The sequence below is a fragment of the Silurus meridionalis genome, chromosome 24 (assembly GCF_014805685.1).
Source record: "Silurus meridionalis isolate SWU-2019-XX chromosome 24, ASM1480568v1, whole genome shotgun sequence".
Lineage (NCBI taxonomy): Eukaryota > Metazoa > Chordata > Actinopteri > Siluriformes > Siluridae > Silurus > Silurus meridionalis.
In genome coordinates this window covers 12,506,508-12,530,407 of record NC_060907.1, presented here as the reverse complement: position 1 = coordinate 12,530,407, position 23,900 = coordinate 12,506,508, and the positions used below count along the sequence as shown (strand labels likewise).

Genomic DNA, 23,900 nt, shown 5'->3' with positions numbered 1-23,900 from the left:
GGGCTTGACTTTATTGTGAAAATTGTTCGTAGGAAAATGAAAAGCAGGCCAAGGAATAATTGCAAAATAAGCTGTAGGTTATGTAGTAGAGATGTGAAAACTGTGTTCATGGCTAAAGCTGAATTTAATTAAAGACTCATTTACTAGCCCCTGAACGTAGCAGTGTATATTTGCAGTATATCCAGGACGTGCGCTTGTCCCGCCATGTGAAATGTCTTTCTCTCGCCAGCAGTCCACAGAGTTCAGACGTCTCGGTGTTAGTATTTTTTGGTGTTTCGATGTCACCGCACACTGAAACAGAGCACACCGATTAAGTGTTTTTTCGTCCCTCTCCGCCCTCTATTCGCTAACCTGTGCTCATCCGCACGCCTGCTGTCACATTCATATATACTGTATATACACGTTTGCTTCACTCACTACGATTCTCTGTTGAATCACTACAAACGAATAGAGGTCGCTAGTTTGTGAGAAATATCACACTAGGGTTCGACTACAGACAGACTAAAGACGGCATATGTGAACGCGTCCTGAATGTATACACCAGGCTTAAGTCTTTGTCTTTGGGAGAGTAGTACACACACACACACACACAAACTGTGGTTCTGATGTAATTTGATGGCCAGTTGATCATGATGGTGTAATATGTTGGTCCTGTGACCTGGAATAACACACACACACACACACACACAAACAACTAATTGATAAAATGTTTTTTTGCCATCGCCGTTCATTCGACTGAACACCGACTGTGCACATTTGAGTTATTCTTGGCCAAACGTTTATTCATGAATAGTCATTAGGAAAAGGAACTTTGGCGCTTGGCAGGAAAGGGTGAAGGAATCATTCAGAGTCCTCACGGATGTTTACATGATTTTATAAAGTGAACATTATTCATCATAGTGATGCGAATAACATCCTGATTTGAGAGTACCAGTGATTTATATTTGTGTGCTGTTAATAAAGATGATTGGTCTTTATTTTTCAGATTAATGTACGGGTGACTACGATGGACGCCGAGCTGGAGTTCGCCATCCAGCCCAACACCACAGGCAAACAACTCTTTGACCAGGTAGGTGCAGATCATGCCTGATCACTGCCACAGTGGAAACTGTTTCCTCTGCACTCTAGATCAGGTGGTTAAAATTGCATTTACATCGTTTGGAGACTAAACTTGGGGACTAAACTTAGAGACCTCGCCAGAACATTCAAAAATGGATGGACTTGGATTTCTGTAGTGCAAGTACCTATATGCATTTCAGCGCATGCATTTTATTCATCACCAATGCGTGGTCTTGTTTCTCCAATTCACTGTTTTAAGTAAGTATTTACAATCAAAATTGGGAGACATCACATTTTCGACATTTGATTTATTCATGAGACTTAAATTTCAATTCTCAATGCATTATTATTGATCATCAGCTTCTTCTGCCTTGCGTCTAAAAGATTTTAGCATATTTCTATTTCGAAGTTGATATCTGTTTACGAATAGCCAGCATCTAAATCAATTACCGTATTTTTCGGACTATAAGCCGCTACTTTTTTCCCACGCTTTGAACCCCGCGGCTTAAACAATGAAGCGACTAATTTATGGATTTTTCCTGGGTTTTTCCTGGTTTCACAAACTTCAAAGTCAAAAAACTGAGACCCATAACATTAGACCAATGAAATTGCGGAACTGAATCGGGCCGCACCACATCATAAATATGGATGAGGTTCCTCTGACGTTTGACCTGCTGCTCACTCACTAACTCCAGTTGCAACAGAAATCATATCAGCACAGACAGGTTTCCAAAACCCGTGCTTTTTTTATTTTTCTTGGCAACAGCGTTACGGGTTAGTCAAAGAAACTTAGAAATGAGCATCAGAAAATAATAAGGACATATTCCTCGGCCTTGCACACATGCAGTAATAGCAGAAAAATGCAGCGCCAGGCTATTCCCAAAATGCTGCTCTTAAAGAAGCCACAACACATTTCACCCGTTACACCGTGTAACAGACACTGTCTTTCATTAAAGCCTGTGTAAAGTTCATTAGTTTCAGTGTAGACAGTGTAGGCTTATAGACAGGTGCGGCTTATTTATGTTAAAAATAAAAATCTTTGTCAAATTCAGTGGGTGTGGCTTATATATAGTCCGGAAATTACAGTAGATGAATTTTATCATCACAGCTGGATGATGATGATGATGATGATGATGATACTGGGTGCACCTTTTTGGAAAAAGCAATGAAATAAATTATATAAATAAATGCCGTTCTCCGCTTAATTCGCTAAACAATAAAATGTCAGCTGACGTTTGTCCTCAAAAAGAATTATTTTGAAAAATTGGAATGAAAAATTGTGCAGAGGCTGTAATGCACAAACGTTTAAGTTTCAGTTGTGTAACAGTTTCAGTAATCACACAGGTTCTAGTTTGTCACTTTGTTGCTAAACGCTTGTGTTTATTTATAGTAAATAGTACAGTAACAAGTTTTCCAGTGTGACATGGACAGTTTGGAAGATTGCTCACTTTCTATACAGTGATGATCATCATTTTATTAATATTATTGCACAATTAGCTTCCATTAAGTTCATAATTTATTTTAGTAAATAAAGCAAATAAAACAGATTTGGGATGGATAATCATTAAACATGCGTCATCGCAGTATATTTATATTCCAACTGTTATTTTTGATGTTCATTATAAACAGCTGTTATTTTTAATGATGATAAACAATGCGTACCTAATGCTTACACAGCTGGCTAATTGTCTGGATATGGAGTAAGATGAGGACACACCAGATGGTGAGTGTAAGCTGCTTCTGAGGGGAAAAAACATGAATTGCCTATGGCGAAGAGAGAGAAAACGTGTTTATTTACAGCATGCAGATGTAGTCACGTATTGGCTACTGTACTAGGAGCAGCTGTGTACTTGTTCAGAGCAGTCAAAGACCAATTTTTCAAACGTTTGTGAGCCTGTGCCCAATGTAGCCTCAGATTCATGTTGAAGGACCGGAGTTGAAGGCAGTGGTTAGAACTGAGGGTTCGCTGTTTGGGGTATGATAGGATGCTCATCGTCTAACCACATTTATAAAGAGTGATTAGTGGCTGAAGATTGATTATCGGTTATCAGAGGATTCACGCTAGCTTGAACAAGTCTAAACAAAGACATATCTGCCCACAGAACTGAAGTTTTGCAGTCAAAATCAAAGAGATCACATTTTGCGTATGGTCTAGGTGTAGTCTACACTTGAGCCCACTCCAGTCAGTCACTATATCTTCATAGGGATTTGTAGTTGACCCTTACCATGCCAGCAGAATGCCCTCACTGTTTTATCCTTAAATTTACTTGTATAATATCGAGTTCTAAGCTCCCTGTATTATGATTGGGTTAACAAGAGAAGCCGGGCTTCTGTGCGATCAAATAGACCAATGCAATTGAAATATTGAGCAGAGAAACCTAGAATTATTTTTCCTTCATTTACCAGGGTTTATACAATTCCAAAAGACTTCTCCCTTTTCCTTCTGGGAAGAATGAACCACCCTGGCACCCTTAAACCCTCAATGTACATACTACTGTAGCCTGTGACCCAAGCTAAGAGACTAATAGACTTAGTTTCTGATGTTACCTGATATGTTACTGATGGTAATTTCTGAATTGATTCTGTTTTGTTGAATATGGTTACATTTTAATTTCATACTTTTGAACTGATGTCATGTTGGTGGTCATCATACATCATCAGACCCCCACTGAGGCACAAGCCCATGGACACTTTCTGCAATATTAATGCCCGAGTGTAAAATATTTATTTGACCGTATGAGATGCTGCTGCTTTTGACCTTTTTTTTTTTCCAAGGGTTAACTAGTCTTCCCCAAGATAACAATTTCTCCACTGAATCATGTGATGAACTTTTGCATTTTGCACTTAAAATGGCTTGTGCAGAATTAGATCAAGAGCAGCGTTCAAAGTGATTTTACTATTTTGCAAATCTAGTTAATTTAGTGCCTACCAGTACATTGTGCTCTATTACTATTGACTCAAGGGCCATTCCGATTGAAAAATCAATAGTTCATCTCACTACTTGTACAACACTCGTTTTATTAGCTTTAGCAGCTCACAATAAAATTTAAGAACCAGTCAAAAATACGGTCTTTAGGGATGAACAATATAATATATATAATTTATAATTTTTTTTATTTTTTTAAATCAGTCCTTGTTCTGCATGAACAATGAGAACAATTATCTCCAAAAGATAATCATCAGAACACTAAATGAGGCAATAAGCGCTCAGAGTAGGTGAGAATGGTCAACTTTGAGATTTGTTTGAGTTGGGAATGGTCCATAAAAATGATCCTCATAATATAAAAGATGGATAGATAAACACTTATGTTGAGTTTCTTGTTTGGCAGCTATCAGGTACAAACGTATAAATGGATGAAGCTTGCATTTACCATTTAGCAAAACGTTGTGCTCAAAAGTGACAGAATCCCACAGTCAATTCACAGTTCTTAAAGTATTTAATCTGTGCGATTCCCAAATCGGTCATAATGAGCTTCTCTGTAAAACGAGGCCAGATTTGGTTCTGGTTTGAATATTCAAGCCAGTTGGGGACGTGTTCTGACAAAATCCAAATCTTAGATATATTTGTCTGAAATGTGTGTCTGGTGATAGAACCTAACAGCCAAATGGACCCAATACATTCCAGCAAAATTCCCAGGGTTTCCACGAGGTCTAAAATAAAAAAGTCTAAAATGTAAAAATCTAAATTTTAGGCTTTAAGAAGTGTTAAATTGACTATTCTAGGGTTTAAATAATTTAAAACGGGTCTTAATTTTCCAATGTTATGTAAACCCTACCTTGAATGCACTTTAAAATGCTTATGCAGTGCTTTAGAATTTTTTTATTTTGTTTTATTTAGATTTTATTTTATTTTATTTTTTATTCACTGGTCCAAATATAATTCGGCGAATAACGACTACAAATAATACCAACATGCAACAGCCAATCATCAGCCAAAGCTTTTTGTTATTGGCATGAATCTCTTTTACCTTTTAGATAGGGGGGAGTGTAAGTTTATCGATACTCAGCTTGACAAAAAAAACATTTATGGCTGGTTAAGTCCAGTTGCTAACAACGTATTTGTGTGTTGTTGATGCTGTGATTATAGGTCCTAAATTTCTCTTGTAATGGTCTTAAAAAGTCTCAAATTTGACTTTGTGAAACCTGCAGAAGCTCTGAATGCTCCAAAAGCATAACAGCCAATGGATTCTTATACTGTCAAGGTCAAAAATTGCAGACCTTTGCTGCTGTCATGGTGTATGCATTAAAGGGAAACTGGAGGTGCACGTTGACATGCTTTTTAAAGGACGTGGTGATCACAGAAAAGTTGTGCGATACTTAAGACGGTGCAGAGCAGTATAAAGTATGGGTCATTGCTATTTAAAGCTCCTTATGCCAGTTTCAGATGTGAACATTTCCAATAATGGATGCTAAAGAGATTGTGTATCTGCGAATGATTAACAGGAAGGGTTTGCTTGGATATGCAAGACCAAAAATAGTTTAGTCACATATAATAAAGTCTGAATCATTTTTAACACCAGGCTGTTAATTTCTTTTTCTTCATTGGAATTCTTCTCCTTGATTGTGCAGAATGATTTTGAAACTGTGGTAAAAGCAAAGTGCTTGTGGTTATGCCTTTCTTTTGTTTTAGCAACCTCACCTTTCCGCTCAGCACACACTCTTAGCTTGGGTTTCAGCAGAACCTCCCTCAGCCATGCAGCAACAGAACTACCGCCTTAAGTAGATGAAACCGGATAAAGAAATGTGTGAAGCACAAGAACTTAGAGCTGCAAACTGGTTTGCTTTATAAAAAAAATGCTTGTGATGCCAATTTCACTTTTCCTCTGAGTAAATAACTATAGTGTGTACACACACTCATACACTATATGGACGAGTAGAGGGACACCTGATCGTTACACCAACAGGGACTGTAATCACATTGCAGTTTAACTACAGACATTAATATGGAGTTATTCCCCTCTTTTCAGTTATAACAGCTTCCATCTTTTGCTAAAGTGTTTCCACATCATTTTGCAGGGTTTCTATGGGATATTTTGCCCATTCGTTAAAAAAGAGCATTTGTGAAGTCGGGATCGGATGTGGAACGAGATCAACATCTCATTGCCTAACTGGCAAACTCCGTTCCAGTTTCTCATAGGTGTCTTATGGGTTTGAGGTCAGGGCTCTGTGTGGGATAGTAAAGTTCTTCTGTTCTGCTGCACAATTTCTGTGCTTATATTGTGCCAAATCATGTATGTACAGGTCAAGATCTTAACCTGGTTCTAAAATTCATATGAGAATGTTCAGAGATTTGTAAATAATGAGTCTGTTTGACAGCTGGTCTTTATTACCGTGGTGAGCAGATAAGCATCTCAGAACACACTACAAGCTGAAACTTTGCAGTGCAGGAACCCAACACATGGATTTTCACTCCTGGATGGAGAGACCGTGAGAAGAGATTAACCAAAACTGGACAGGTTCAAGATTGCAAGATTGGCAAGAGTGGAACCTGAATAGTCTTTTGCAGGTGTAGTCTTTATCAGTGTGGGATGGGATGTTGGGCCTCTCTCGCCCCAGCACAGCATTACCCATTCACAGAACTCTCACTTATGGGATTTTTTCTTTCTTTTTTAAATTTTTTTTTACACCATTCGATGTAAACATTAAAGACTACTGAGTGAATGCAGGAGAGCAGCGGTTTAAATCGGTTCACCTGGCTACATCGACCAAGCCACCGTCAATGTGATTACATTTAGTGCCATGTAATTAGCATATTTAAGACGATTCCATAAAGATTAATTTCAATCTCTTCCTTTTGAGATTTTGTCCTGAAACATTATATAATAATTTTACGATTTTGCCCATCTCCTTAAAGTAATCTCATGTTCAGAGGTGCACTATATTGCCACAAATTTTGAGGACTCCTGGTCAGGTGAGGAGACCTGGGGTGCAGTCAGTGTTCCAATTCATCCCAAAGGTGTGTTCAGTAAGGATGAGATCAGAGCTCTATAACAGGCCACTCAATATATTCCTTTCTAAACCATTTAAACCATATCTTCATGGAGCTCACTTTGTGCACAGGGGCATTGCCATGCTGGAACAGGTTTGGGTTTCCAAGTTCAAGCGGATTCAAAATCTGAATCCAAAGACGTCTGATACAATTGTGTGCCCTCAGCTCTGTGGTAACAGTTTGGAGAAGAACCACGTATGGTAGGAAAGGTCAGGTGTCCCAATACTTTTGTCAATATAGTGTATCTTGCATTAATCAATTCTTATTGGAGTTCAGTCCATCACAAACCAGTACAAACTGCTTTTCCAGTGTCACTGATGTCATTTTAGTGCACTACAGTCGTGTCTACAGTCAAAAAATCTTCTTTTTATTTTGTCTTTAGAGATCATTTTTCCATTAAACATTATCAGCTCCTTTTGGGAACGAACATGTTATAAATAGTCTTTAATATGTTGCAACCACGGTATTCCATGGCCTTCTATAGCATTCTTTTATGGCATCTTTTAGTAACATACACTAACTTTTTTAATTGGTCTAATAGAATGTTCTAAGAAATGACTGGACTTGTGGCAAAGTTTAGATATTTAGCTTTTATCGAGTGTCATCTTTCTTGAATTTCTTCCGCATCGGACACAGTACATACATTGTTTAACAACTTGGACTTCTATTCAATTGCAAATAAATGTTAATCTAAACTTCTCATTTCATCCCATGCATGGCGATGTATAAACGTGCTGTCCTCTGTCTGTAGGTGGTGAAGACCGTGGGGCTGCGTGAGGTCTGGTTTTTCGGCTTGCAGTACATGGACAGTAAGGGTTACACCACGTGGCTGAAGCTCAATAAGAAGGTAAAGCCTTTTTTTCTCTCTCTCTCCTTTCCAAAGATACTGCCAGCGCTGTAGCGCCAGCTCCTATTAGCTTGTGGTTAGCCTGAGCTTCAGATGTACAGTTTAATGGGCTTCCTGCTCCGTGGTGCCAAGCTGTAAATTTTTTTTTAAATAAAATAAAGTAGCCTTCGAGCAGAACGGTTCAGATGGAAAAGTGCGTGTTGGCACACGGTTCAGTTAAGTGAAGCTCGACTCAGCATTCTCATGAGTATCATGTGTTTCTCTGGGCCTGCATGTGTAGCTGTATGTGTGTATGAGCGAGAAGTAAAAAGAGTGTTTAATGGTAGATGGTTTGATTAAAACGATCACAGTCTGTTACAGCATCAGATTGTTACAAAGGAGAATTTGGACAGTTCAGGCAAGTTGTGGTGAAAATTCAGGATACCGTGAATCAAAGGTTAAATAATGAAAAAATTGGGTCAGATTCATTTGTCATTCACCAAAGGCCTGTTTTAGAATAAACAAGTGGAATGTATTGTATTCTGACTGTCTTTGTTTTGTAGGTGACTCAGCAGGATGTGAAGAAGGAGAACCCTCTTCAGTTCAAATTCAGATCAAAGTTCTTCCCTGAGGATGTTTCTGAAGAGCTGATCCAGGAGATCACACAGCGCCTTTTCTTTCTTCAGGTAACTGAGTGATTGCGAAGGGTTGTTTATTATTTTTCTTTTTTTTAAATATAATTTTAACAGTGAACTTTGCAGTATCTAGTAGGGTTACTATTTATAAAACTACTTTGATGTTAATTTACAGGAATTTATGGCAATTCATTAGAAATTTGGGGAAATTTGTATAAACTGTATCATATAATAACCAATATAAATGTCTGGTCATAAGATGACATGCATGCAAACTAATACAGATTTTACATTTTTGACTGATTTAATTGTTAGAATTCTTTTTGCACAATATCTTACACACAGCACAAAGAAGTTTTAATATAAATTCATGTAATATTTATTAAATTTGCATGAATTCTCGCCTTTTTTTTTTTTTTTTAAACATTGTTTTGTGTGCAGGACTCCTGCATGATAAATTTAGTCGAAAGAAATATATAAGTTCCCTCTCTGTTATTGGCTTTTTTGTAAATTCCCAGGTTATTCCCATTAAGTCCCATATATTCCTGTTAATTCACATGGAAAGTTTTCAAAATTCCTGGAATTTTGTCCATCTGTTGTTGAATTGACCACCATAGGATCACCATTAAATTTTTCAGCCCTGATATAGGTCCAACATGGCAGCAGCATCAAGGTGTGTGTCTCTGGTGCTTTTAAATCTTACTGCAAGATAACAGCCCAACAACTAAAAATATCAAGCACAACCTATAGTTTCTAGTCCACCAGCAGACTCCACAACAGTTTCTTGCCTTAGGCAGTCAGATTACTCAATATTCTGCTGTCTCCCAATGCTCACCTCATCCAATACCTAACCAGCATGACTCAGTGGCACTGCACACCTGCATTTCACTAAGCTGCATCCGAAATTCTTTATCACACACCTTCATATTTCTGCCAATTTTGCTGCTACACTACAAATTAGTCTACAGTTTATAACTGAGGTCTGTGAGATGTGCATCTCTTTTTTGTTCTGCGTGTTTGTTTCACGCTCATCAAACAATGATGTGTATTTGCATCATTAGTGGCAAAAGTACACACACGCTTTCACTTAAGTAGAAGTACAGATACTCGTGTCACGCTGGTAACTGGAACTCACGGCATATTAATATTAGGGCCGATTAAAATATTTAAACGCGATTAATCGCATGATTGTCATGAATTAACTCAACATTAAACGCAACTTAACCATACATTATCTGTTCTAAATGTACCTTAACTTAAAACCTTTCAAGTTTATAATACTCTAATCAGCATGGGCATGGACAAATATGGATTCTTTATGCAAATGTATGTTTATTATTAGTCAAACCAACCTTAATATAGAACATGAAGACAAAATATTCTTGTTAATGTTTTAAAGTAATGATGATGTTTTAAATTATGTAAATCATCAGGACACCAAACAGAACCTTTGCTGTGTCCACACAGAAGGTTAATAAGGTTCTACCGGAGAAACTGTACCTCTTCTAACTTTTATACGGATTGCATAATCGGAGAATATATGCTTTCAATGAATATCTGTGATATTCTGTAATTTCTATTAATGTCTGTGAGGCAAGTATTCATTGAGATTCAGGTTGTTTTATTTATGTGTCTGTGAAGAGAGATGACAGAGAGCAGCGAGCGCATCCTGTCTGTTTTCTTTATTTTGCAAAAGCACAACATTTTGTTGTTATTATGAGTGTATACATAATATATATATATAATATATACAATAATAATAGTAGACTCTGTAATTTAAGTTTGTTTCGGCGTTATGAGGAAAAAAATCTAATAAAATTAATGCTGTTAAAATTGATTTGTGTTACCGCGCTATTAACGAGTTAATTTTGACAGCCATAATTAAGATATTTATACAAAACTAATTGTACATTTTGTTACCTAATGAATGTATCTGGGCCGAACATCCACCCTACAGAACACAAGCAGAGAAAAGATGATGATCAGGTGATCAGGAATGTGTCTGTTCTCAGTTATGTTTACATCACTGACTCCCTCTGTCTCATCCACATTAACCCCAAACTTCTTGTTTTCTTCTGCCCTGCTCATTGCTTCATAAACTAGTCTACGTCTGTGGTGTGTGAGAGCCAGGAAATGATACTCCAGTGGTAGATTGAAAAAGCTGCACAATGACAGGAAATAGGTTGATTGGCTAAAACAGCGCAGTGAGAAATTTTTTTTTTTACTAAATTCAAGTACAGATATTTTTGTAAAAATGTAATGAGTGAAAGTAAAACGTTGTGTAAAAAATAAGTACTGATGCCAGTAAAATCTACTTAAGTACAGTAACAAAGTATTTGTACTTCGTTACTTCCCACCTCTGATTTGCACTCCGTGTTGTCTTGTGTACTTTTCTGGGTTGCACCATGGTTCTGTGGGAAACCACATTGTGTTCCAAGGTATTTGTGCTCTTTATAGGAATGACAAGATGATTAAAATAACATTTGTGGCATTTAGCAGATAACCGACCAAAGCAAATAATTAGCAAATAACCGACCAAAACACTAACTGTATTCCTTACCATTGTTGGTGTGTTTAGAGTAAACTGTAAGAATGCACTGTGTTTAAAAAAACTTCAGTCTCTTATATACTCTCAGCATAACTAAGTACACACGTTTACATTTACGGCATTTGGCAGACACCTTATCTGGAGTGACTTATTTAGTTCATATCAGAACATCTTTACTCCTGAGCTCTACCCTTCTTGCTTTAGCATTTTAGTGCCATTTTTGGATAGGAAACCAATCAGACCATTGTTAATCCTCAGTGCTCTTTTGGCTTTTTGATTGATTAATGTATTGTCTGATAACTGTGTAGCTACTCGGGATGTCCATCTCCATAACCGAGGCTGATGTGAGTCTCATTTTGATGCATAGCCAAAGATACGATACATATAAAGCAGCTACCGATACGATACAATTTAGCCCTATTCAAGTGCAGTGCAATCCGAATTAGAAATGATTCAACACAGTGCGATTCAATGAAAAAAAAAGTGATTCAATGCAATTCTGTATGGTATAGATATTTCGCTTTTATTTATTTTTTTATTCAGACCGCCAGCAAATCATCAATCTACTTAAATGCTTTCTGACTTCTAATCCATGGCCCTTAAATGAAACCAGATTAAATAAAACCAGACGTTCTTTTTCCTGTTTTATATCCAGGAAGATGCAGCTCTACCTCTGCCATGTTAATCTATAATCATTATGACTCATAGAACACGCCTCGGTCTCCGGAGTGTTGTGATGCGTTGTAAATACGTCATATTCAAGTATCTGTGTGGTGGCGCTTTAGAGACCGTTTAGGGAGGAGAAATCTTTTATTCAAGATGTTCAAGAACTTAACTTTTCAAGATGTCCAGTAGTAAAGTGGTGCAATGCAGAATTTGTTCTCTGAGGCCTATTTTTTTTTTTTCTCCTTAGGTGAAGGAGTCCATTTTGAACGATGAGAATTATTGTCCCCCTGAGACCGCAGTGCTTTTGGCATCCTACTCGGTCCAGGCCAAATACGGCGACTACAACAAGGACATCCACAAGCCTGGCTATCTTGCCAATGACCGGCTTCTACCACAGAGGTGAAGAGCAGCACAGCGAATTCCCTGTTTCTTGTCGTTCTTATAGAATTAATCGATTTGAATGTTGTTCTCTCCTTTTTAATCCCTCTTTTATTTACTTAATTTAAATAACATAGTGGACTGATTTAGCCTTTTTTTTTTTTTACATTTGTATTCAGGTGTACAGCATCCAAAAGAGACAGAAATACGTTTCTGATGAGTTTAAGACCACATTATTAGTGTGGTCTGGACATCAGATGCGAACTGAGCCGAACCCAAGCTCATGCTTCAATAGGCAGTGTCAAAACACAACCGCATGTGCCATGAGGGCTATAATTAAATGTCCCTGGCCCAGGCAAGCATTTTGAGTTGCTTGCAAAATTACCTTGTGTGGTGCCTGAGTCAAAGGAAAGACTAAATCAGCGCTGAAGTAAAACCCTTAACAATATGCAGTACAGCGTGAACTCCTTTCATTCACAGCTGGAACCTTTTTCACTTTTTATTTTTTTGCGGAAGTGTACAGAGTGTCAGACCCATATTTATAATTCATACCTGAATCAGGACATACTGTTTTCATTAATCACCGCTTTCACTGAATGTTGCAGTGGGTTTTATATGATAAACATGTGTTTGTGCCGTTCAGAGTTCTGGAGCAACACAAGCTGACTAAAGAGCAGTGGGAGGAAAGGATACAGACTTGGCATGAGGAGCACAGAGGAATGCTCAGGTAATTACTGTTTTCAGCCACACGTAATGGCTAACAAGAGTGTATCTGGTTTGGTTTCCAATGCCAGCATGTTTGTTGGTTGTGTGTTCACGGGGGTGCTTGTGGTTATGCTTTCAGAGAGGACTCCATGATGGAGTATCTGAAAATCGCTCAGGATTTAGAGATGTACGGCGTCAACTACTTTGAAATCAAGAACAAAAAGGGAACAGAGCTGTGGCTGGGAGTCGACGCTCTGGGTCTCAATATTTACGAACACGAAGACAAGTGAGTCATGGAGCAACCACACACTTTCTGTAGTTACTGCAAGCATTCACGGTTTATATTTAGTAATCATGGTTTCTTCTCATCGTAATGCTTCATTCTGCTTAGGGTTGCCATATCTTTGAAAAACACAAAAATACTCAAAATACAATGATGCATAATTTATATATATTTATATAAACAATACATTGCTGTCTAGAATTATCTTTTGCAACAAAAAAAAAAAATGAAGCCACATCTAAAAGGCTTGTGGTCCACACGCTTTTAAATTCTTTTAATATTCTAAAAGGAATTTCTACATATCATTTTTTCATGAATTTAGATTGTGTTTTTATTTTATATAATATAATTATATAATTGTTTACATTGTATTTTACATTTGTTTTGATCTACAACTATGATTGGCATTTGTAGCTGAATTTCCTGGCAGAGGGGAAACTAGTTATAAGGATTAAAATATCCGGTTACAGTATTCATGAAGCACTCGGTGTTCAAAAGACCCCATGAACAAGCAGTCCCAATCCATTACTGATGCACCGGTGTTTCACAGATACTTATCAGGTGCTTTTTACTTGGATATTATTGAACAGTTGTCCAAGTTAATGAAGCTTCACAAAATTTGAATATGTATGCCATTAATTTTGGTGAAAGAACTAGAAACTGAAAAGTACTCATGCACTAATCTGAAACGACACTGATTCTCTCTTTATCATGTACCTGTTAGTGGGTTGGATATTTTAGGCATCAATGCCTGTTATTAATATTGTGCCTGATAAATGGTCATAAAGTTATACCTGGTCTGGTATATATGTCTATACAAAGAGCATAAATTTAGAAGTATATTAAAATGTTTCACAAATGGGATATAAATTAGAGCCATGGCTGTCCCACACCTTTAACAGCAGTGGTAAACCGTAAAGGTTTTAGTGACGACCAAACTTTCAGGTTTTGATTTGACTCTTCCCGGTTGTGTTTTTGAGGTTGTCGTGGTTAAGGTGTGGTGGGTTTTTTTTGGTTTCGTTTTTCCGTTTCCTCTGCGGGTTGAAAAGGAGAAGTGATGGATCAGAAGTGAACCAGTGCAGAAAAGGGCAGAATGTCCATTCATGAATGTTAATATCATATGTGGAAGGAGTGAGTGTGTATAACGTTCTTGGTAAACAATCTGGGACACAATGTAGTTTTGTATTTTACCCGCATGGTTCAGTTCGACGGGATTTCCACTGTGTCAGACGAGATTCTAATCAAAAGCAGCATAGTCATTTTGAGTCATGAGAGAGACACTCGGATCAAAATGGAGATTTGAGATATATATATAGTAAAGTATTAATTTCTTTTTTTTTTTTTTTTTTTTGCTTTGATGATCGAGAAATGTGTGGATGTGTGGACTAATATATTTTCTGGAAGGCAATGACATCAGATATATTTAATAAATAATAATGCAATGTGATATTGTCTATTAAAAAGGAGGATGTATTAATGTGGCTTAGTAAAGCCCTGAGTAATCTACCAGTCACACACCTGTTTCTCTCAAGCTTTTTTTTTTTTTTTTAAGAAGCGAGTCGATCTAAAAATAAATAAATTAAAAAAAAACACTCCCCCATGCGCTTTACTGTAAGTTGCTCATGAGATTACTAGATAATTACAGAGTAAAGCTGATCACTGTTAAGCTTCAACCTGAACATGCGTCCTCTGATGCCCTCTGCTGGCTTGGCTCGGAACAAGCGGTCATTTTTACATATATATGTTTTTCTTCTTCTCAGGCTCACACCAAAGATTGGTTTTCCTTGGAGCGAAATCCGTAACATTTCTTTCAATGACAAGAAATTTGTCATCAAGCCCATCGACAAGAAAGCACCCGTAAGTATTTGGATAGTATGGAATATTGGTGTAAATTAAATACTGTGATCATTCACAAAAGGTTTGCTAAACAGGGTTAAGCACGGCTTCACATCGAATTAAAATAATCTGCGACCCTAATTAAGGATTCCATGAAATATGAAATAAATCTGTTGAGCGTCATTTTTCGCCATTCCATTGGCTCTGTACAGGATCCCTGGTGGTCTAGTGGTTAGGATGCGGTACTCTTACCGCTGCGGCCCGGGTTCGATCCCCGGTCAGGGAACCAACCCCAGCCACTCTTAGTGCCGGTCCCAAGTCATTTGCTTTTTTTTTAATAACCTCTACCCTATCGGGAAGAAGTTCCACTAGGTTTCGGGATGTGGTTGTGAGATTTGTGCTCATTCAGCCACATGGGTGTTGGTAAAGTCAGGTACAGATGTAGGTGAGGTGAGGAGGCCTAAAGGTGTTCAATAGGGTTGAGGTCAGAGATCTATAGCAGGCCACTCAAGATCTTCTACTCGAACCAAGTAAACTATATCTTAATGAAGCTGGCTTTGTGTACTTGTCATGCTGGAACAAGTTTGGATCTCCTAGTTCAAAAGAAGGGCAAATTTAATGCCACTACCTCCAAAGACGTCCTATACAATTGTGTACCTCCAACTTTGTGGTAACAGTTTGGGAAAAGATAACACATGGTTGCAAAAGTCAGTCGTCCCGATACTCTTGTCTATATAGTGTATGTGTAGCTCAGTTTAGAGTTTCTGTCTAAACACATTTAACATTCCTGAATCAACGCGGTTTATTTACAGGATTTTGTGTTCTACGCACCGCGGTTGCGGATCAATAAACGGATCCTGGCTCTATGCATGGGCAACCACGAGCTTTACATGAGGAGGAGAAAGCCTGATACCATCGAGGTGCAGCAGATGAAGGCCCAAGCTAGAGAGGAGAAACACCAGAAGCAAATGGAGAGGTACGTGCAACTGGAACCTTAAACCTCACATTGACCTCAGTCTTGGAGGATTTTTCGGTTTCCTGGGACTTTAATGTGTAAAAATCCAGTTACATGAGTTACACAACAAAGGAGCCAACGTTACTGAAGAACATCTTCAGTTTACCTTTTACTACACAACCATTAATTATTAGTTTATGGCCATAAATGAGACCATTTGAATTTTCGACTAATTTTTCATTTAGTTAAATAATTTAAATAACTATCCTAATAAAAATATAACAAGTATATTGCCGATTTCTTGTTCTTTTAATTTTTGTTATTTTTTTCACATATTGACAAGTTTTCAGCTTTGTAGCTTTTTCAATGTTCCCAGCCAAAAAAAACTAACATTGGGTGACCTTTTAAGCATATTTTTCATTCAAGCCCAGAGATGTATGATGAATGTTTAGTCGTTGTGTTCACATTGTTTAGAGTTGCACACAGGGTTCAACATCCAAACTTTTAATCCAAAAGTTTGTTTGTAATATTTGCCACCAGATTTATAGTCATTTTCAAAAGGTTTCTGTTTAATTACAATTTTATCCAGCAGATGGCAGCATTGCACGTTATAACCAGCAGCTTTCTATTGGGTTTTATTGATGTGTATGATGGGATGTGATCTAAACAGATAAATACAGATATGAATAGGATTACAGATACAAAGACAGGTGTGAATAGGATTGACTATTTCTGTAGGCCTGTGCATTTGTACTTATGGACATGGATAATAAAAAAAATAAAAATGTGCCTGACCAGGAAGTTTTAAATGATGAGATTACATCCATTAACATGAACATGTGGCAGTGCATTGTAACTGCCTACTCAGGGGTTCTGGGTGTTTATTAGGCTACTAGATTGTTTAGATTTTGGAAAATAGTAGCAGCTATTAAACTACTTGTTCCTAAATTGTTAGTTAAATATGCTTATTTATTCAAAAAATTATTCACAACTGGCTGCTTCTCAGTACCTCTTAAAAAAATGAAGTACATTGGGAAGACTGTTCTTGGCACTTAATTGTAAATACATTTCTACTCATTAAAACTTGAATATAAATAGTTATAGCAATTCTGATAATGCATTTTCACGTACTGGTACCTAAAAAGCATGAATTATATTTATCTATTTAGGATTCAGCACATACCTTCTTCACAAACGTGTGCTATAATATTTCATTTTCTTGTTTTTCTCCTTAAGGGCTCAACTCGAAAACGAAAAGAAGAAGCGTGAAATTGCGGAAAAGGAGAAGGAAAGAATAGAGCGTGAGAAGGATGAGCTGATCGAGCGTCTGAGACAGATCGAAGAGCAAACGGCGAGAGCGCAGAAAGGTACAAGGACATTATGAATAAAGCGCTCATCCGGACATGTGGCACTGAAACCACACACATTTTACCCTGTGTACACTGTAGAGTGTCTCTATCAAGTGTTAGGTCAGAGTTTCCCTTTAATCTGTTGGACTGAAAAGATCTGAGCGAGAAGAAGTGAAACCATGAAGTAAAGTGAATCTGGAGGATTTCTCTTCACACTTGTGCAGTCATACTGATTGATCTTATAGGAAATTTATAATCACGGAAAGCTTTCATAGCTCGAGCAATACGCTGGGTTTACCTGCGGGATAACGTTTGGTACACAAAAGCAGATTAGTTCAATTCATCAGTGTGTGTTTTATTTATTAAGATCACATGATCACCTGATGATTTGATGCCGTTTCTGCACCTCAGCCGATCATGTGGTGGCAGCAACTGTTTACTAGGGGTGAGTTTGTGCCCTTAAAGGCTTCAGATTCATGATGAAGAAACAGAAACATTTTTGTTTTTCACCCCGTTCTGTATAAACGTTCCGATATTCACGCCTGTCTTAAAGCCACAGAGCGCACAATTTCCCCACAATCAGCTATAACTGAAACACTCGGTCTGTGCAGCCTAATTATCGGCTGATTGGAGAACCGCGTGAATGTCGTTCTGTCGTTCTGCGCTGCATCTCAGTGCGTACTTAATAAAACACTGCCGTCTTAAGTCCCTGAACCTCTTTCACCGGGTAGCACGATGCGGATCAGTTTATCCAATTCCTTTTCATCATTAAGCGAGCCGTGCAGTACCCCCATCTCATGTGCTTTGCGAATCCACCAAAAGCGGCAATGTGTCTGTCTGGAACTGACTTCCAGTGTGCCGAAATAGTGTGTGGAATGAATTATTATGGCTGTAAAATGCAACATCATAACAGGTTGTTGTTTTTTTTTTCTATTTATTTATTGATTTGAATTAGTTGGAAATAATTCAACGTAATTGTACCTCACTTGTGTGATTGTGTTTGTACTCTATATGGAAATGCGCTGTGGTTTCTCTGGCTCTGTTCAGTGGACAGAATCATTGTCTCCTGTGATTCACACAAGTAACTGAGTTTAACTGTTAGATTAATGATTATTAACGATTTAGTTTGAACAGGTTTCAGACCTGCAGAGAGATCTCTGCGATTTATCCATATAGTACAGTAAATGTGTGTGTGTGTGTGTGTGTGTCATACAGAGCTGGAGGAACAGACACGTCGGGCTCTAGATCTGGACCTAGAAAGACAGAGGGCAAAGGAAGAGGCTGAAAGACTGGAGAAGGAGAAACTGGCAGCTGAGGAGGCCCGAGCATCACTGGCCAAACAAGCAGCAGATCAGATGAAGAACCAAGAACAACTGGTGTGTCACATATACTATCCCTTAAAGCCACTTATAAGTGACTAAAGCCAACAAATGTTCAAATCTCGCTTTTAAAGAACTTTCACTTAGTCTGTAGTACGTTTAGTGTCTGAGCTCCACACTGTTGTATTCCAGGCTGCAGAACTGGGTGAGTTTACTGCCAAAATCGCCCTGCTGGAGGAGGCCAAGAGAAAAAAGGAAGAGGAGGCCAACGAGTGGCAGCACAAAGTAATGCACCTCATCTTTCTACACGTCACACAAGTTCATGTTTTTATGCTTTTATATTTCTTTGTAAACGATCAACACGCCGATCGCAATATCAGAACACAATTACGCACGCTATTTTTTTTTCTCTCACATTCCTTATTTATCTGCATGAATTGTTTAATATCAATCTGCAATCTAAATTAGAGTTGCCGTTACATGCAAAAATGGATCTCGCCTTCAGACCGATCGGATCAGAGAACTCCTGGATTTACATATTCACCAGTAACGTTTTAACATGAGCGGTGAAGTGAATATCACTGATTATCTCTTCATCAGGGCACCTGTTAGTGTGTGTGGTGTATTTATTAAGCAGCAAGTGAACATTTTGTTCTCAAAGTCGACGTGTTAGAAGCAGGAAAAATGGGCGAGCGTAAGGATTTGAGCGAGTTCGACAAATTGTGATGTCTAGATACTGTTTAATGCTGCAGTATTTGCTCCATCAACAAAATTATTGTGACACATGACGTTTTCAGCTATCACCCAAATTCAGGCACACAATAGTCTAGAACCTTCTATTATAATTTCCCTTCACTTGACCCATGAGAACCTGCACAAAGCGAGCTCCCTGAAGATATTCTTTACATGAGGTTGGATTGGAAGATCTTGAGTGGCCTGTTATAGAGCTCTGATCTCATCCCTTTTGAACACCTTTGGGATGAATGTAAACACTGACTGCAGATCCCAGACCTCCATCACCTCACCTACATCAGCACCTGCCTTTACACCCTCGTGCCTGAAGGAGCACAAACCAACACAAGATCTAGTGAAACATCTTCCTAGAAGATTGGAGCTAATTCTAACAGAAAACGTGGATCGTATCTGATGTAATACTGTAAAGAGTAATTCCACGCTTGTGTTCTCCTCAGGCTATTTCAGCGCAGGAGGATCTGGAGAAGACCAAGGATGAGCTAAAGACGGTGATGTGTGCAGCAGTCCCAGCAGGCATCTCGGTGGAGAACGAGCACGACGAGCACGACGAGAGCAGCGCCGAGGCCAGCGCCGAGCTCTCCAACGACGGCGTAGCGTATCCAGACACCGAGGAAGACCGACTCACCGAAGCCCAGAAAAACGATCGTGTCAAGAAACAGCTGCAGGCGAGTCCTTTCTCATTGTGTACCGAAACCCCATCCCTCCTCCTCCTCCTTTTTGAATTTTTTTTTTATTTCTTCATCACAATTGTGTTGCGTGATCCCTCACAGGCCCTGAGCTCGGAGTTGGCGCAGGCACGGGACGACACGAAGAAGACGCAGAACGACATGCTGCACGCCGAGAACGTCAAAGCCGGCCGCGACAAGTACAAGACGCTGCGTCAGATCCGGCAGGGGAACACCAAGCAGCGAATCGACGAGTTCGAGTCCATGTGAGGAGCATCGCCCCTGACGCCTCGCCCACCTTCCTGCCCCAATCTCAAAGCTGCAGCCCTGATGCCTTGGCAGCTGGCTTATAAGCACAGCTTTCATTCTCAGTTTTTTTGTTTTTGTTTGTTTGTTTGTTTGTTTTTTGAACCAGTCCGTCCCATTATAAGACCTTCAACCCATGGAGCCTGACGATAGAATTCTACTCAGCAGAAAGGCTAGGGGGCGTGCTCGCCACGGGTCCCTCCCACATTGCCAAAGCTCTCACTGTCAGCCAATCAGGCTGCCTGATTTCAAGCTCCTCCCACTCAAATCACCCGTTTAGGAGCAAGCTTTGTGTTTTTTATGAACTTTCTTTTCTTTAAAAATGATCGAGATACTAAAAAGGTTCGAAAAATTAGTGAAAAGAGTTCGCAATTTTATTTCGAATGCCCATTTATTAGTTCTTTATCGCTTAAGTCTTTTTTCTTCGTTTATAAGAACGTTTGCTCGCTTTATACACTTTATTCACCTGCTTCGTTTGCAGAAGAGTGTAAAGTTCCGATTCTTCAGTTCCTCACACGTTTTATTAACACGCCGCTTTGATTTTTTTTTTTTAGCATGTTTCACGCTCGGGTCTTGTTTGGTTTCCCCACTTTTCAGCGTGCACGAGAAATCTCTCCGTAACAGTGACCCGGTTAACTCGATTCATACAATACCAATCAAATAACCAAAACTACGGATCACCAAAGGGAAGCTGTCGTCCGCGTCTGCAAAAGCTCAGAGCGGGAAAAAAGTTTAGAAGATGCGCACTGGTTTTCGAGGAATGCGAGTTGAAGATTTGGAGACGATGTGTTTTGGTTTTCTCCCCTCCGTCTTTTTTTTTTTTTTTTTTCGTTCTCAGACTCGCAGTGTTTCATGTCCAGTCTCCATATGGATGGTTTTCTCTGCCTGCCGGCTCACAAAGGTCACGACAGACAGACAGACAGAGCAGACAGAGCAGACAATGTGTGTTTGAGGTTGAGCTCGAGTGTGTGTGTGTGTTTAGTTTGAGGTCAAGTGTGTGTGTGTGTGTGTGTGTGTGTGTGTGTGTGTGTGAGTGTGAGTGTGAGAGGGAATAGAGAACGCCTTTCTGGCCGGGGAGCATATGAAAACATCAGTCCTGCCTGCAGGACATCTCTCTACCTCATTACTGTAAAGCGTGGAGACTGAATCGTCAAACACTGAGTGCGCTGCGAGACAGGGGGCGCCAGTGAGACGGTTTTCTGCTCCAGGTGTAGCATTACAGTCATTTCGATTTGTCTCGGTATGAATTCAGGACTCAGTATTATGTCCAGATCCAAGATTAAGTAGTGTTTGTTCGACCGCTTTGACCACGCGATCCTCCAGCGTGGACGCCGTACGATACCAAAGCCGCCCTGACGCAGAAACTGTGAGACTCGAGCAGCACGTCGCCGCGGGCGCGTGTAGGAGCCTCGAGCCCGTGACCGTCGTCTTGTTTTGTTTTTTTTTTTTCTCTATTTTCTTCCTATTAGTCTGCAAGACGGCGTTTTGTGCATATTTGATTAGAGAAGGAGGAGTTTGTGTTGTGATTTTCCTCAACACCTGCTTTTTTTTTTTTTTTTGCGCCTCTCGGTGAGATTAAAGCGAATTTATCCCTCATGGATCATCAGTCCGCTGCGTTACTCCCATCTTCATTTGTTTATATAATAACTTCCTTATATCTGTTACATATTCAATTGTTTTCCTGTTAACTCCCCCTCCCCTGCACACACACACACACACACACACACACACACACACAAACCCTTTATACAGAGTTCTAAATAAATGATAAAAGAGGAATTATATTGCGTAATCTCGATTTTTCGTTTTTTTGTTTTTACGCTAGCGAAGGCAGAAATGGTCAAAAAGCACTCGGTGGTTGAGACACTAACTCGCGCTTCAAGCACGTGTCCAGGATTTGCCATAGAAAGAAAATTCTGTGCTTCCACATTTTTGTATTGCTTTATAAATTTGAACCACCAGAGGCGACACGCTGACTTTCACTAAAGGGTTGCTACTTTAATGCCATGACGGTAGAGCATCGTTGCGGTCACTTGTTTGTTTGGATGATGTTTTTTTGTTTATTTTTTTTCCCCAATTTGGTGGATTGTGTTTTGCTGGCATTGGAGTGATTTGGTGGAAAATAACAACCAGAGCAAAAAAAAAAAAAAAAAAGCTGCCACTGCTGCTTCTGGAACCAGCCGTCATGTTTGCAGTTTTTTTTTTTTTTTTGGTTCCCTCCTTTTTATGTTTATAGCCTTCTGTTACATAGTTGAGCTTTGTCCATGACTGTTGAAAACTAATAATAATAATAATAATAATAATAAAGGATAAATATGTATATTTCGCTTCGTTCTTTTTATTTGTTCAAAGTCACAAAACAAAAATCATCAATCAAACCCAAATAAAATCTTTTGTATTTTTATTTCAATAAAAATACACATTTGGAAACCAGGATATGCACAAAATTCTGACCACATATTTTTCCTGACATAAATCAGTAATTTAACTTATGGTTTGAAAAGAAAAAAAAGTCTATCTTGCTGTTTTGACCAACAAATGCACTAAGATCAGGTCTTCTGAATCCTACTGCTGACTATTTCACTGTTCGCTTTGGTCCTTGAGCGTAAAGCCTACATTTCATGAATCGCTGAACCCTTCAGCTTCCAGCTACGTGGAGAAGTGTTCAGCGCTCATCTCCCTGTGTGCAGCCTTAAGTATGTTTCCACCCCGAGGTGGTGAAGCTCTGAGAGACTTGATGGAGGAGAAGGTGTGACCTCGGTACAGTAACGTAAACTCGCGGAAGCTTTAAAACCCCACAGCACAATGAAAAGCAACTTTTATATTGATATAATATCTATACATCTATGACAACTGGTGCCACTTTACTGACTACATCCATAATGTCCTGTGTATTTGTATGAAAGCTGGTAACAGCATGTGTAATTATGAGCAGTAGTTATTCTTCTGCAAATACACCGGCACTAAGGACCTCCTGCAGTAAAGCCGGCCCTGAAAACTCGTAAGCTGAACATGGTTCAGATTATTCAGATGTGTCTTAAGCACAATGCCGTGTAGAGGCATTTACTCTATGCCCACGCCGCTGCCAACGATGGCACATGGTGCCACCTGGCTCGAGGGAAGGCTCTTCTTTTTCAAAACAAAGGTGCTCCTAACAAATATTTCAGGCAGCATTTTACACCCCCCCCAAAGAGCCCAGCCCTCTTGAAATGCATCGGATAATAATTTCAGGTAAAACACAAAGTCTGTGTGATCGATTTCTTTTTTTTTTCCCTCCACAGGTGAATCCAGAAAAAAATGTGGTTTTCGTTTAGTCTTCCAGAAGCGTCACAGCATAATAACCATCGTACGGTTTTGCAAGCGTCCGCTCACGTGACCATATAAATACAATCCGTATACTAATAAAGCTTTGGGAAAACCGCTGAGCTCCGTATCGACGGAAAACACGAATTCATTTCTATTTAAATATCAATCGTCAAAGTACAACTTAAAAACCCACGTTTTAGTTTTCAGGTATAGACCATAAATAAACCCTTTGCTACCAAAGAAAATAAATAAATAAAATACTTAACAAATATCTTCATCACGGTAATACCCTCCATCCTTTTTTTTTTTTTTTACTTTTTTT

General features: G+C 38.9%; 1 protein-coding gene and 1 non-coding gene across 3 annotated transcripts in view; both read left to right on the top strand.

The window, feature by feature from the left end:
* The window catches only part of LOC124377870 (radixin), a 44,238-nt gene extending 21,646 nt beyond the window's left edge, over window positions 1–22,592 (top strand). The window contains exons 3-15 of one of the 2 annotated variants that reach the window (XM_046837214.1): window positions 986–1,069; window positions 7,800–7,895; window positions 8,438–8,560; window positions 11,971–12,122; window positions 12,745–12,828; window positions 12,946–13,092; window positions 14,850–14,946; window positions 15,738–15,901; window positions 17,117–17,247; window positions 18,445–18,605; window positions 18,741–18,833; window positions 19,739–19,966; window positions 20,072–22,592. In XM_046837214.1, coding sequence (XP_046693170.1) covers window positions 986–1,069; window positions 7,800–7,895; window positions 8,438–8,560; window positions 11,971–12,122; window positions 12,745–12,828; window positions 12,946–13,092; window positions 14,850–14,946; window positions 15,738–15,901; window positions 17,117–17,247; window positions 18,445–18,605; window positions 18,741–18,833; window positions 19,739–19,966; window positions 20,072–20,236 — 1,725 coding nt within the window. In that variant the 3' untranslated portion in view covers window positions 20,237–22,592. Of the gene's footprint in view, window positions 1–985; window positions 1,070–7,799; window positions 7,896–8,437; window positions 8,561–11,970; window positions 12,123–12,744; window positions 12,829–12,945; window positions 13,093–14,849; window positions 14,947–15,737; window positions 15,902–17,116; window positions 17,248–18,444; window positions 18,606–18,740; window positions 18,834–19,738 lie in introns of both variants that reach the window. The other variant, XM_046837213.1, reaches the window with a different exon arrangement.
* trnak-cuu lies at window positions 15,140–15,211 on the top strand. The gene has a single exon. It is a non-coding gene; the product is annotated as a tRNA-Lys (tRNA).
* Window positions 22,593–23,900: the final 1,308 nt, after the last annotated feature.